Here is a 15208-nt window from a genome sequence, read left to right as displayed (position 1 = left end):
TATATGATTTATATTTGTCATAACCTTACAGTGGTATCACGAGCCTCTAATTAATTCCACAATCAATTATAGTTAACATGGATAAATTTTATAAATTTGCAATGAATTGAACGATTTACAATGAATTGAACGGGTGATTAATTTCGTGTGTGTAATTAATTTCAAATTCATGCGATTATTTGATTATATGTTCGAAGGATTTTTCGGCAGTTTTGTTAATAATGGCCGGAATCTTATAATTTTATAGTGAATTTCGCATGTAAATAACTTTTTAAAATTTTGATAAAACAAACCTAAATTGAACAAAACCCTAAAACGAATAGAACAAACCCTAAAACGAATAGAACAAACCCTAAAACGAATTGAACAAACAAATTGAACAAAACCTAAAACGAAGCACAAAACTCAAAAAAACGAATTGAACAAAACGGCACCTGGAGAGGAGGCGAGAAAAGAGACCCACCGGCGACTGGCGAGGAGGCCAGAACCAACGACGACGCTATGAGGGAGCTCGATTGATGACGCAGGAATGGTTTTTTTTTGAGGGGGCGACGCAGGGAAAGCTAAGGGAAGAAAAAGGGAGTTGAGCGCGAGAGCTGAAATTTTGAGATGCTTAATTGTTTTGAATTACTCCGTAGTATTCAACCAACATTGCAGCTTTTTTTTTTTTTTTAATCCGGGTTATTGCAGGGGGCTTTTAAATGTACGCTGCGATAAAAACGAGTTATTGCAGGGGGCTTTTAAATGTACGCTGCGATAAAAACGAGTTATTGCAGGGGGCTTTTAAAATGTACGCTGCAACAAACACTTTTGCAGGGAACAATTAAATTGTACGCTGCAACAACCATTTAAATGGTTTGACCCGCGTTGACCGACTGGTTGTTGAAGCGTATTAATACATGTACGCTGCAACAAGGGGGTTGCAACAGGGGTTTTTTCTACTAGTGTCTGCACAAAAGGTCAAGGTATACTTAGTTCTTTCCCTAGCTCTTTCATTTCAATTTTTAGCCACCAGTTGCTAATATGTCTTCCCATTAATGATGTTTTCAGATTTCGATTTTAGATGCCCGTGTCATATGTCCGAGTAGGGTGAGCCTTGGTTAAGTGCCAAGTCCTATTGACAATGTCTGATTTTTTCAAAGGGGATTCGCAAGCATTTGAATTACCATGAACGGGTGCCCTGAGTTCGAAGGAAAGATGGGGCGATGCCGTAGAACAATCCTCTTTATTGCAAGCTTACTGCCGTTACTACTTGTTGGCGATTATGACTGTGTCTAGTGGTGAAAGAAGGTCTTTAAGTGAGTTACTTTGCTTTAGGGAGGGTCAAGTCGAGTACTTTAGAGGTCATGGACGCTCGCGCTAGCCCCATTCAATTGAGGCAAAGCGATCTTTTGAGTATTGGCTAAGTGCCTAGGAGTGTGAGTGCTCCTTCTGGCAAGGGTACGTGCCCTTATTATTTTTCGATGTGTGCTCATTTTGGAATCTTGATGACTTGGATTCTTCCTTTGACTTAAAATTTTTTCTTTCGACTTGGATTGCAAGTAATTAAATTTCAATAAAGGACTCTATTTTTTATTCTTGTTATTCTATAGGCTTTAACATTTTTTGCAAATTGGTTGGACCTAATCATGGATTGCCTACGTATCTGCCTTAAATAGATATAATTTGGAATCAGGTCTTACGTAGTTCTTAGCCAGGAGATGGTTTCTTAGAATGCTGATTTTAAACAAGTACGTTCGAGTGGAACCGTAATGTTTGAAATAGGGTGAAATAAGTGCACGCAAATTTGGAGCGCGCGTATTTTGCGTATTTTATACGATCTTCTACCCCCCAAGTGTTCGTTATTCTTCCGCATGTATATAGGAAAATATACGAACACTTTTAGGAATTGGGAGTTGAAAGCAAGAACGGCGCCCAGGGCTGGGCGCTATTATTTTCGGCGCCCATGTCTGGGCGTTGAAAGCGTGTTCTGGGCTGCCTTTTTTGCGCTGCTCCTTTTCGTTTCGTGCCAAATATTTGCGAATCTTTTTTGTGCGCTAAATGCTTCTTTTTTGTATTTTTTAGACGAACTTTAAAGGCGCTTTGCAATGTTTCTTTTTTATTATTCATATTTTTTTTAGGTTAAGCGTAGAATGTACTTTTCATTTGTCTTCTTTCTTTTTATTCGTGACTCAAGACGGCTTGAAAGATGGGTTGAATGAGATAGGATAATTTGTATAGGTATTAGTCAAGTATGAGGATTGGAAAGGGTAGACACACTAGTACATAATTGAGCTTATGTAACACGTGTTGGTAACACTTTTTGAACTACAAAATCACTAGATATTTAATTAACACTTTGGTAACAGTTTTTCTAAAATGTAACACTCAACGTAACACTTTTAACGTAGGTAACATTTTATGGTAACACTTTTAAAATAGGTAACAGTTTATGGTAACACTTTTAAAATAGGTAACAGTTTATGGTAACAATAAAAGGTGTTACCTTTTTTTTTTAAAGAGAATTTAAAAATTTACAATTAAAAAATAAATAAGTAACACTTATGGTATCACTAAAAGGTGTTACCTTTTTTTAAAACAAAAATTAAAATTTTACAATGAAAAAAAAGCGCAAATCCCAAAATCCCATTTTCATGGAAGTGCCGCCAAGGACAAAATTTCAGATTTGGTTTTTATTTTCTAAAATTTTTTGAAACCGCCAAACACAGAAAAAGTCAATCCTAGGGTTAATTTTCACCAAAAAAAATTTCCTCTTCCAATTCATCAGGAAACCACGAACAAAAATCGCATATTTTGGAAATCACGAACAAAAATCGAACAAAAATCAGGAAATCAGGGTTCCAATCATCGAATTCACACTTCCAATTTCTGGTTTCATCGGATTAGCGCTTTTCTTATCGTTCGAGCTTGTTCTTGATCGGGCTTTATCGAATCCGCGCTTCAAATTTCAGGTATTTTGTGATTTGTGGTTGTTGTTCTTAAATTTTTTGTTTGTTTAATATTTGATTTTGCAAGATTTCTATGAATACAGATTATAGTGTTTAATTTTTTTTTTGATTGGAATTTGAACGTTTATTATGCAGTGAAAAGTTGTTTGATTTTTTTGATTCGGTACTCTGTATTTTGGTCTGGTATGGTCGTTGACTGTGAGCATGTGTTTTGGTTTGGTTATCAAGCAACCTGAATAAGGGTCATTTAGACTAGTATTATTGGTTGCTAGCTTTCCGTGTCTGGTTAATTTTCTGTATTTTCTTCTATTTTGTCGATTATATGGCCCTTTTAAGAGTCACAGTGACAGTCACATAAGTGGGAGGTATGATTCTATAGAACACGAATCAGCTTGATTAATTTACCTGCTCTTTCTGGTTCCTTTTTTGTGTTTTTACACTTAGTGTTAGTACTCCTTTTGATTGAATTCTGTATGTTTATTGATTTTGTGTCTGATGTGGTATTATGGGCTTTTAATTTATTCATTCCGTATTTCAAGTTTGTTGATTTTGTGTTTGATGTCGTGTCATTGGCTTTGAATTTGATAATCTGAATTTTTTAGTCATGAACTTAAATGGTATATGTTCTGGCTCACTGATGGACCTGGACTGACTTTGGACAAGAATAGAATTATCATAGTTTTATGTGAGCTTAGTGAACATTGATTGCGACCAATGAACAACTTAGGAGGCTGCATAGGAACTTACTTGCATGGTTAAAAAAAGGCGTATTACTGATGTATGGGGTGACTCTATAGTCGTGACTGCATTTTTTTATTGTCTATTTTATCTGACAGTCACTGCATTGTAATTTAAATTCAGAAACTAGGTTGTCTTTTATGCAATTAGATATCATCTCATCTTTGTAGGCTAGAAAATACAACCTGTGATGGATGGGTACCAAATAATATTACTCGCCTGTATTGGCCTTACTGCTGCAATGATGATCCTTTGACTGTTCCATGTTTTAATGCCATTGCTTGGTTTCCCCTATTATGCTCAACCGTAAAAGAGGAAGTATAAAATTTCATAATCATGGTGAATAACAGATTAACAACTTTCAGTCTATAACCTTACTGGGAAGCCGTCCCATTTTTTCCAATGCATTCTTAGGTAGTGTCTCAAGAACTCTGACAGGAACAAGTTGGTTAGGAAAAATTAACACTTCTGCAAAGAACTGATCTGTGCAGATCAGAACTGATCTGTGCAGATCAGAACTGATCTGTGCAGATCAGAACTGATCTGTGCAGATCAGAACTGAACTTCACAGAACCCTTATGTTAGTCTATTCATGGAATTCATCTGATTTCAATTTCTAGGGTTCTGTCACTACAGAGTCCCACCTACTGTTTTTTTTTGTCTGTATAAAATTCATCTTTCTCTCTTCTATTTTGACACTGTTGTGGGCTCTGTCAAGGTGACCTGGTGATTATTTAATTGGCACGCCTGCCATTTCAATACTTTGGCTTGCTTGTGAACATAATGATGCTTAAATCTCAACTTGATATATTTTTTTTTACTCATCCAAATAAGAAATTCGGAGGATATACTCTTGTGAGAAATGAAATAGAATTAAAGTACCATGCTTGTCTGTTTTTGAGTTGCTGTTTTTACAATGTCTTTCTGCTAATGTTTTCTGATTTCTTGTGTGCCTGTTCTTTTTCTAATTGTAGTCTTTTTGCCTGTTCAGGTTCTTTCTGCCTTTTCTTGTTCTGGTTGTAGTCTTTCTGCCTGTTCTTGTTTTGATTGTAGTTTTTCTGCCCATTCTTGTTCTGGCTGTAGTTTGTTTTTCTGCATGTTCTAGGTCTGATTGTAATGTTTCTGCTGTAATAGTTCGTGAAGAGAGATACCCGTGTGCATCATTAGATTAAACCTTGAGTGCACTAACGTGTTTCAGAGAAAGAATACCAATTTAACACCAACAATGAGATTCCGTTAATCATCGTGGCAGTTTCCTATCTAGCTAATACAACTTAATATACTACCTAAAAGAATCTAGCAATCAAAAACTTCACCAGATTTTTGAATTCCACTTGACTTTTTATCTATTTTCTTTACTTGTTTCGTTTCTATTATTGTTATACAAGTCTCAATTATTTGTGGGTATATGTTTCTATAGTTATTGTCATTAACTAGTGGAAAAAACCCCTGTTGTAGCCCCCTTGTTGAGGGGGGCATACATAAGCGCGCCTCAATAGCTACTTAGTCAACGCGGGTCAAATATTTTACTATTCTGTTGAGGCGGGCTTTTTTAGTGTTCGCTTCTACAGAAGCTGTTGAAGGGGGCTTTACTTGCCCGCCTCAATAGATAGAAGCTGTTGAAGGGGGCTTTTAATTGCCCGCCTCAATAGGGTCTATCTGTTGAAGGGGGCTTTTAATTGCCCGCCTCAATAGGCTACATTAAATTTTAAAAAAATAAAACCACCGCCAAACGTACAGATCGATAAGCTTCTCTTCTCTTCACTTCTCTTCTCTTCACATCTCTTCTCTTCACCGCGCGACTCCACCACCACCATAACCACCACCACCACCTTCCTCACCGCGCGGCTCCACCACCACCATCTGAAGGAGAGTTTCCCCACCGTCGTCTTCCCTATCTCGGTTGACTCTGTTTCACACAGTGCCGCAATATATCAAGGTTAGGTTATAATTGATTCTTGTTTTGCTTGGTCTTAAAATTCAGTTTCTCTTCAATTAGTTGAGCATAATGAGTTGATTATGCAGAGAATTTAGGCTAATGTTTCAATTTCCGCTCCCAACTTTGAACTAAAAAACCTAAGGACTCATTTGATTCTTATTACATGTCTAATATGCATAGTTTTAACTTTCTAAAACTCATTCGAATCTATTTATGCACATTTAAGGCTCATTAGGTCGTTATAGGTCATGTTTAGAGCTAAAATGACATTTCCGCTCCCAACTCTGAACTAAAGAACCTAAGGACTCATTTGATTCTTATTACATGTCTAATATGCATAGTTAAAACTTTCTAAAACTCATTCGAATCTATTTATGCACATTTAAGGCTCATTAGGTCGTTATAGGTCATGTTTAGAGCTAAAATGACATTTCCGCTCCCAACTTTGAACTAAAGAACCTAAGGACTCATTTGATTCTTATTACATGTCTAATATGCATAGTTAAAACTTTCTAAAACTCATTCGAATCTATTTATGCACATTTAAGGCTCATTAGGTCGTTATAGGTCATGTTTAGAGCTAAAATGACATTTCCGCTCCCAACTTTGAACTAAAGAACCTAAGGACTCATTTGATTCTTATTACATGTCTAATATGCATAGTTAAAACTTTCTAAAACTCATTCGAATCTATTTATGCACATTTAAGGCTCATTAGGTCGTTATAGGTCATGTTTAGAGCTAAAATGACATTTCCGCTCCCAACTTTGAACTAAAGAACCTAAGGACTCATTTGATTCTTATTACATGACTAATATACATAGTTTTAACTTTCTAAAACTCATTCGAATCTATTTATGCACATTTAAGGCTCATTAGGTCGTTATAGGTCATGTTTAGAGCTAAAATGACATTTCCGCTCCCAACTTTGAACTAAAAAACCTAAGGACTCATTTGATTCTTATTACATGATTAATATGCATAGTTTTAACTTTCTAAAACTCATTCGAATCTATTTATGCACATTTAAGGCTCATTAGGTCGTTATAGGTCATGTTTAGAGCTAAAATGACATTTCCGCTCCCAACTCTGAACTAAAGAACCTAAGGACTCATTTGATTCTTATTACATGTCTAATATGCATAGTTAAAACTTTCTAAAACTCATTCGAATCTATTTATGCACATTTAAGGCTCATTAGGTCGTTATAGGTCATGTTTAGAGCTAAAATGACATTTCCGCTCCCAACTTTGAACTAAAGAACCTAAGGACTCATTTGATTCTTATTACATGTCTAATATGCATAGTTAAAACTTTCTAAAACTCATTCGAATCTATTTATGCACATTTAAGGCTCATTAGGTCGTTATAGGTCATGTTTAGAGCTAAAATGACATTTCCGCTCCCAACTTTGAACTAAAGAACCTAAGGACTCATTTGATTCTTATTACATGACTAATATACATAGTTTTAACTTTCTAAAACTCATTCGAATCTATTTATGCACATTTAAGGCTCATTAGGTCGTTATAGGTCATGTTTAGAGCTAAAATGACATTTCCGCTCCCAACTTTGAACTAAAAAACCTAAGGACTCATTTGATTCTTATTACATGATTAATATGCATAGTTTTAACTTTCTAAGACTCATTCGAATCTATTTATGCACATTTAAGGCTCATTAGGTCGTTATAGGTCATGTTTAGAGTTAAAATGACATTTCCGCTCCCAACTTTGAACTAAAGAACCTAAGGACTCATTTGATTCTTATTACATGTCTAATATGCATAGTTTTAACTTTCTAAAACTCATTCGAATCTATTTATGCACATTTAAGGCTCATTAGGTCGTTATAGGTCATGTTTAGAGCTAAAATGACATTTCCGCTCCCAACTTTGAACTAAAAAACCTAAGGACTCATTTGATTCTTATTACATGATTAATATGCATAGTTTTAACTTTCTAAAACTCATTCGAATCTATTTATGCACATTTAAGGCTCATTAGGTCGTTATAGGTCATGTTTAGAGCTAAAATGACATTTCCGCTCCCAACTTTGAACTAAAGAACCTAAGGACTCATTTGATTCTTATTACATGTCTAATATGCATAGTTAAAACTTTCTAAAACTCATTCGAATCTATTTATGCACATTTAAGGCTCATTAGGTCGTTATAGGTCATGTTTAGAGCTAAAATGACATTTCCGCTCCCAACTTTGAACTAAAGAACCTAAGGACTCATTTGATTCTTATTACATGTCTAATATGCATAGTTAAAACTTTCTAAAACTCATTCGAATCTATTTATGCACATTTAAGGCTCATTAGGTCGTTATAGGTCATGTTTAGAGCTAAAATGAAATTTCGCTCCCAACTTTGAACTAAAGAACCTAAGGACTCATTTGATTCTTATTACATGATTAATATGCATAGTTAAAACTTTCTAAAACTCATTCGAATCTATTTATGCACATTTAAGGCTCATTAGGTCGTTATAGGTCATGTTTAGAGCTAAAATGACATTTCCGCTCCCAACTTTGAACTAAAAAACCTAAGGACTCATTTGATTCTTATTACATGTCTAATATGCATAGTTAAAACTTTCTAAAACTCATTCGAATCTATTTATGCACATTTAAGGCTCATTAGGTCGTTATAGGTCATGTTTAGAGCTAAAATGACATTTCCGCTCCCAACTTTGAACTAAAAAACCTAAGGACTCATTTGATTCTTATTACATGACTAATATACATAGTTTTAACTTTCTAAAACTCATTCGAATCTATTTATGCACATTTAAGGCTCATTATGTCGTTATAGGTCATGTTTAGAGCTAAAATGACATTTCCGCTCCCAACTTTGAACTAAAGAACCTAAGGACTCATTTGATTCTTATTACATTACTAATATACATAGCTTTAACTTTCTAAAACTCATTCTAATCTACGTATGCACATTTAAGGCTCATTGGGTCGTTATAGGTCAACAACGTACTTAATTATCTCTATAGTCTGCAACTATATCTTTTAATTTTATGCTTCAATGGAATGTAAAGACAATATCGTGAGTGTAAACTTTGGTACTCATATATATTTTCCTTCCATGCAACTTGCAGGCTAGGGATCGAGTCGATTGGAAGAAAGTCAACACGACCTTACTTAAGGTTTGTAATGCATGATCTAAAGGGACCTAAGTGGCTGGATTAGAGACATTTGTTAGATTAGCTCTCTAGCCTTTTGTCTTTAGTTGTTAATATTAGTTGTAATTTGTTAGACTAGCTAGGTGTTTAAAAATTGTAAACATACGTACTATATATACGCTTTGCTCTGTTGGGTTAATATAAATGAAGTTAATGTAATGATTTATTTATCAAAGATAAGCAGATTCATACCTTTGCTATTTTGGTGTTGATTGGGTACAGGTTTCAATACTCAATGGAGTATATATCTAGTTGTGGTTATTGCCGCCTATTTTATATTTTAAAAGAATTTGGAAAAAAAAAAATTAATGTTGTTGAAGGGGGCTTTTAATGTACGCCTCAACAACATATGAACTTTTGGCGCAAAAATAAGGACCTGTTGAGGGGGGCATTTAAGAAGTGAGCCTCAACAGAGGAGGCTGTTGAGGCGGGCTTCTTAAATGCCCCCCTCAACAGGTCCTTATTTTCGCGCTTTCTGTAGAGGTTTTTGAGGCGGGCTTTTGAAAGCCCCCCACAACAGATCACCTGTTGAGGCGAACAAAGCCCGCCTCAACAGATCACTGAGCTGTTGAAGCTACGTCTGTCGCAGCGGGCCTTGTTCGCCTCAATAAACCCAAAATGCCCCCCTCAACAGGTATTTTTTCCACTAGTGATTCCTTTTAGACATGTTCAAATTATATTCCAATGTTTTTAATCTCTCAATTCGTGTATGTTTAACTTTTCATAAAGGAGACAAAATGAGTAGTTGGACCAACTTCTTACAATCTAGTAATGAGTATGAGAAAGGTGTGGAGGATTATTTAGATAAAGCGTTTTCTACTCAAGCAATTGGTGATCAGATTACTTGCCTGTGTAAGGTGTGTTATCACCGCTTTTGGCATCGTAGAGAGACAGTATTCAATCATTTGATTGTAAACGGGATCGAGCCTGGCACTGAAGGATGGCATTGTTATGAAAAGGGTATGTCATCGACATCAAATACAAAGAGGAATGTTGAAGATAATACATCAGACATGCATGATGATATTGAACGTTTGATATATGATGTTCATAGAGATGTGGCAGAAAGGTATGAAGGGGTTGGAGATGAGCCAAATGATGAGGCTAAGAAGTTCTATAAGTTAGTTGAAGATGGAAAACAAGAGCTATATCCTGGCTGCAAAAAATTTTCAAAGCTATCATTTCTCATTCGTTTTTACCTTTTGAAGTGTACTCATGGGTTAACTAATGTAGCAACTTCAGATATTTTGGATTTTATCCGAGAAGTATTACCAGATGCATCCAAAGTGTCTAACTCTTTTAATGAGGCAAAGAAATTGATAAAAGATCTGGGTCTTCATTATGACAAGATTGATGCATGTCGTAATGATTGTATGCTGTATTGAAAGGAGCATGAAGCAGCGACGTCTTGCCATGTTTGTCATGCTTCAAGGTGGAAAGAAACAGAGACTGAAAACCAAGATGATATTAACAATCAGCCATCTAAGAAAGTGCATAATGTCCCTGCTAAAGTTCCTTGGCATTTTCCTCTTAAACCAAGGCTTCAAAGGTTGTACATGTGTTCAGAAACAGCAGAGCTATTGAAGTGGCATGATGAAGAAAGAGATAAAGATGAGTTATTGAGGCATCCGGCTGATGGTGAGGCGTGGAAAGAGTTTGATCTAAAGTACCCAAATTTTGCTAAAGAAGCACGTAATGTTCGTTTGGGGCTTGCAAGTGACGGATTTAATCCATTTCGAACTATGAGCACACAACATAGTACATGGCCTGTTGTTCTAATTAATTACAACTTACCACCATGGTTGTGTGTGAAGCCAGAATTCTTGATGTTGTCTCTCCTTATTCCCGGGCCCACCTCTCCTGGGAATGACATTGATGTCTACCTTCAACCATTGGTTCAAGAACTTAAAGATCTGTGGGAGTATGGGTTGGACACCTATGACGCGGAGAAGAGACAAACATTCAAGATGCATGCAGCTTTACAATCAACGACCAGTGACTTTCCAGGTTATGCTATGTTATCTGGTTGGAGCACCAAAGTGAAGTTTGCATGCCCCTATTGTCACTACGAGACTGATCATCATCACTTGAATAATAGTAACAAATCTTGCTACTGTGCTCATCGTCGATGGTTAGATGAAAATCATCCTTGGCAGCATGATATGAAGTCTTTTAACGGAGAAAAGGAAGAGAGGACAGCTCCAAATCCTTTAACAGGGACTGAAATTTCAAGCTTGTTGGAAAATTGGGAAAATAAGTTTGGAAAGTTACAACCAAAAAAGAAATATCCAGATTTTCCATGGAGAAAGTCCTCTATCTTCCACACTTTGCCATATTGGAAATATTGCAGGTGTCGCCATCATTTGGATGTCATGCACATAGAAAAAAACATATGTGATAGTGTGCTGGGAACTTTGTTAGACATACCTGGAAAGTCAAAAGATCATCATAAGGCTCGATTAGATCTGCAAGAAATGGGTATAAGGGAAGAACTACATCCTTTAGATACAGATGACGAGCGGTATGTTTTGCTGCCCAAAGCATCATTCTCAATGACGAAGGAAGAAAAAAGCATTTTTTGTAGTGTTCTGAAGAAGGCAAAGCTGCCACAAGGTTGTGCATCAAATATTGCAAGGTGTGTGCAAGTGAAGGAGGGAAAAATATTAGGGTACAAGAGTCATGATGCTCATATAATAATGCAACACTTGCTTCCGGCAACAATTAGGAAAACTTTACCAAAGCATGTTACATTACCTCTTATTAGATTGAGTGGCTTTTTTAAAGAAATATGCAAGAGAGTCATCAATCCAAAAGATTTGGATCGCCTTCAAGCTGAAATTGTTGAGACTCTTTGTGAACTTGAAAGAATATTTCCACCATCTTTTTTTGACATCATGGTCCACTTGCCGATTCATTTGGTTGATGAAATAAAGCGTGGTGGACCAGTGTGTGATTGGTGGATGTACCCTATAGAAAGATACCTCGGAAAGCTGAAATCGTATGTTAAAAACCGATGTCGCCCTGAGGCTTCAATAGCAGAAGGTTATTTGGCTGAAGAGTGCTTGATATTATGTTCTAGGTATTTGCATGCTGGTGCAAAGAAGCGATCTAAGTGGTTTAACACAAGTAAGGAGAAAACTGATGAAATTGACAAAGAGTCACCTTTATTCCCTAAGGCAGGTTATCCTCTTGGGAGGAAGAAGAAAGGGAAGAAGAAAGGGAAGGCATACACTCTTGATTTAAACATAATGGCTTTAGCACATCGTTATGTGTTGTTTAATTGTCAAGATGACCAAGTTGAAAATTACATCAAGTGAGTAATATTTTGAATATCTTGTCCATTATGTTTAAATTTATATTGTTTTATTCCCATGTTTATATGGTTAATACTATGCAGGGAACATGAAGAGTTTGTAAAAAAGAAGTCTAGAGACAGGCGAAAAAGAAGGTGGAAAGAGGCACAAGAGCATAGCAATGAATTCATGGTTTGGTTTAGGGAAAAGGTGGAGCTGGATAATGTCCCTGGTCATATCAAGTGGCTATCAATAGGTCCTTCTAGTATTGCAAGGAGGTACACCGGATATTTTTGCAATGGATATAAGTTCTACACAAGAGATCATGATGAAAAGTGTAAAACTCAAAATAGTGGAGTCTCTTTGACAGCTTTGACTCCAAGCTTCGCGAGTAGCAAGGATCACAATCCCGTTCTTGGTAATGTCACATATTATGGGATTGTAAAATCGATAATTGAGATAGATTATTGGAGTGCATTTAGTGTTGTGTTGTTCGAGTGTGATTGGTTCCATGTGGAAGTAGACGATTATGGACTAACTCGTGTGAACTTCAAGAAATTGTGTTCTAAAGATGATCCTTTTGTCTTGGCATCACAAGTGCATCAAGTGTTCTATACTCAAGACGGCCTTGAAGAAGATTGGCATTATGTGAACCGAAATTTACTAAGAGAATTTTTTTATGCTGAGGGGCAATCTGAAAACACGTATATGAATGAAGTTCGTGAACCTACGGAGGATGTAATTCCGGCTACAAATCATGATGAACACCGAAATTGGAACATAGAAGGTGCTTATGACAGAGTTGAGGTGCCTACAAACACTGAAATGAGGGATGATAGTCTCGAAGATGGTTCCGATATAGATGACACAGATTGGGATTGGATGGAACCATGAAAATGACATGCCTGGAGCGTTTAATTAGAATAATTATCCTTGATTTGAACTTATTTTTTGCATTTGACAAACTATCATTGAAGTGTTTTATTTTCGTATTTGATCTTGTTGTGTTATGATTTTTTAAGGCAAATTTCTACCATTGACAGAATCTGAGACATAGCAGGGATGTAGTTTTGAATCTTTGATGCATCTGTCTCACAGGCTATTAGTGGCGATTCGCAAAACCCTTATGTTAGTCTGGTCATGGAATTCATCTGATTTCAATTTATAGGGTTCTGTCACTACGGAGTCCTACCTGCTGTTTGTTTTTTGTCTGTATGAATTCATCTTTCTCTCTTCTATTTTGATTCTGTTGTGGGCTCTGCCAAGGTGACCTGGTGATTCCTTGCATTTGGCATCAATATATGTTCTTCTCATTGAGCTTCTCCTAAACTCTTCCGTATGTTTGAACTTCTGCAGTTTCGAGGTGTGTGGTATCCAGGTGCTCGGGCAGCAGGGCGAGTTGCGGCGGCGTCACTGAGGTAAATTTCTCCTACTGACAGAATTTGAAAATGATTATATGAGAAATTCTGAGGTAAATTTCTCCTACTGACAGTATACTTAAGTTATTACTGTTGAATAAAATTCAGAATATGAGTTGTTTTCTGCTTTGGATCTTTCTGACAATTGAATTTTCAGAATATGAGTTGTTTTCTGCTTTGGTCTGATGTGTCATTACAGAATGAACTATGTCACTTAGAAATGAAAATGAAAATCTGAAAATTGCTACAGGTGAACAGAAATGAAAAAAGAGAGTAAGTTACCAGAAAATAAGTTAATAAGAATTTTTTTTGTATGTTAATAGAGGTTCTGAATTAATAAACTTTAGAACAAGGACTTGACCATTAACTAGAAGCTAGTTTTATGTGCTTCTATATAGATTTTTTGAGCCACTCTCCAACACTGTAACGTTGAACCTGCATTAAATTAGATCTTGGTATGTCATCGATTCACTGCTACTGGCTTGTTCATATTTTGTACCATAATCTTAGAGGATATAGTTCACTGCTTGCTTCGAATCTGAGCTTTTGATGCAATTTGCCCATTGTTTCTTCTCGACCAGTAGCAAGGCTATATGAATTGCTTTCAGCTCACCCATAAGGGCTGTTTGCAGCCTGCGTCTTAACCCATAACCTGTTCTCCATAGTCCATTAGAGTCCCTGGATATACCTGCTACACCCACATAATCATCACAGCTTTCAGCTCTTGAATCTTTTCTGGTTGTTGCTACTTATTTTATATTTTTGTTTTATAGGAATAACGTTTGTTTTTTACATGTTCTTTAATATTTTTTTTAGGAGTCGAGGTCAAGATGTCCGATTATGAAAGCCTAAGGCAAAAGAGGATAGAAGATAATAGATTGAAAATGAAGGAATTGGGGGTTAAATCGATGGCTTACCAAGTAAGTCAAATGGTGAAGAGCTCAAAACAAGCGAAGAGGAGTAAGATGCAATCACAGAATGTGGTTAAAGATAGTGACGAGTACATACCTGGTTTAGAGGGTGAACTAAATCACTCAAGTGAAGAGGATAACAATGAGATTCGGACAAGGAGTGTAAACCTGAGGTCTGGCTCTAAAAAGGTAAATGGTTCCTTTATGAAATGACATTTCTGAATTTTAAATTAGTTAACTATTCATCTGAAAAGTTTGATAATTTTAAGCATAAATGTTTTTAGGTTTCGGCAACGAGAGGGAGAAGTCCCACTAAGATGAAAGAGACTTTGGAAATCCCTTCCACACCAATGGCAGATCTCGTGAAGAAGCGTCATGCAAACACCCAAAAGCAACATTTAGGGAAGGAGGTACAAGGGATAGATTCTGCACAAAGTAAAAAACAACCTGGATTGGATTTGATGGCACAACAACAAATGGTTGCAACACAAGTCAATCGCTAGCAAGTTAGAGAATCTATACAGTCCAAGCGGATTGAAGGCTCATCAGCATCTGAAAGTTCTCAAGTGAGATTAGTTAAGTCTGCTGCCCAGAATAAGTTGCTCCAAAGTCAACCAGAAAAAGAGGATGAGCTTGGTGTCCAATCAAAGAAGGGGCAAAGTAAAACAATGGTCGCTCCTGGTTCACTCAGTGCTTATATGCAAATGAAAGAGACGTTGAGAGGAAAAGAGTTGAGAGCGAAGCAAAGTGATGTATTACTAC

The 15208-nt window shown here is 36.4% G+C and overlaps 1 protein-coding gene across 1 annotated transcript; it reads left to right on the top strand.

Moving 5' to 3' along the window:
• The first annotated feature begins 9561 nt into the window (after positions 1 to 9561).
• On the top strand, positions 9562 to 13011 carry LOC130463281 (uncharacterized). Its single transcript, XM_056832370.1, has 3 exons — positions 9562 to 10131; positions 10213 to 12137; positions 12222 to 13011. Exons 1-3 carry the CDS (start codon positions 9562 to 9564, stop codon positions 13009 to 13011), a joined length of 3285 nt encoding a protein of 1094 aa, XP_056688348.1.
• Positions 13012 to 15208: the final 2197 nt, after the last annotated feature.

The sequence above is a fragment of the Spinacia oleracea genome, chromosome 1 (assembly GCF_020520425.1).
Source record: "Spinacia oleracea cultivar Varoflay chromosome 1, BTI_SOV_V1, whole genome shotgun sequence".
Taxonomy (NCBI): Eukaryota; Viridiplantae; Streptophyta; class Magnoliopsida; order Caryophyllales; family Amaranthaceae; genus Spinacia; species Spinacia oleracea.
This window is presented reverse-complemented; position numbering and strand designations above follow the sequence as displayed.

What these genes read in the sequence shown, in the direction of transcription:
- LOC130463281 (XM_056832370.1), top strand. Translation starts at nt 9,562, where the DNA reads ATGAGTAGTTGGACCAACTTCTTACAATCTAGTAATGAGTATGAGAAA. An exon ending in TGTCTAACTCTTTTAATGAG is followed by an intron (nt 10,132 to 10,212) that starts GCAAAGAAATTG and finishes CTGTATTGAAAG; the next exon opens with GAGCATGAAGCAGCGACGTC. An exon ending in CAAGTTGAAAATTACATCAA is followed by an intron (nt 12,138 to 12,221) that starts GTGAGTAATATT and finishes AATACTATGCAG; the next exon opens with GGAACATGAAGAGTTTGTAA.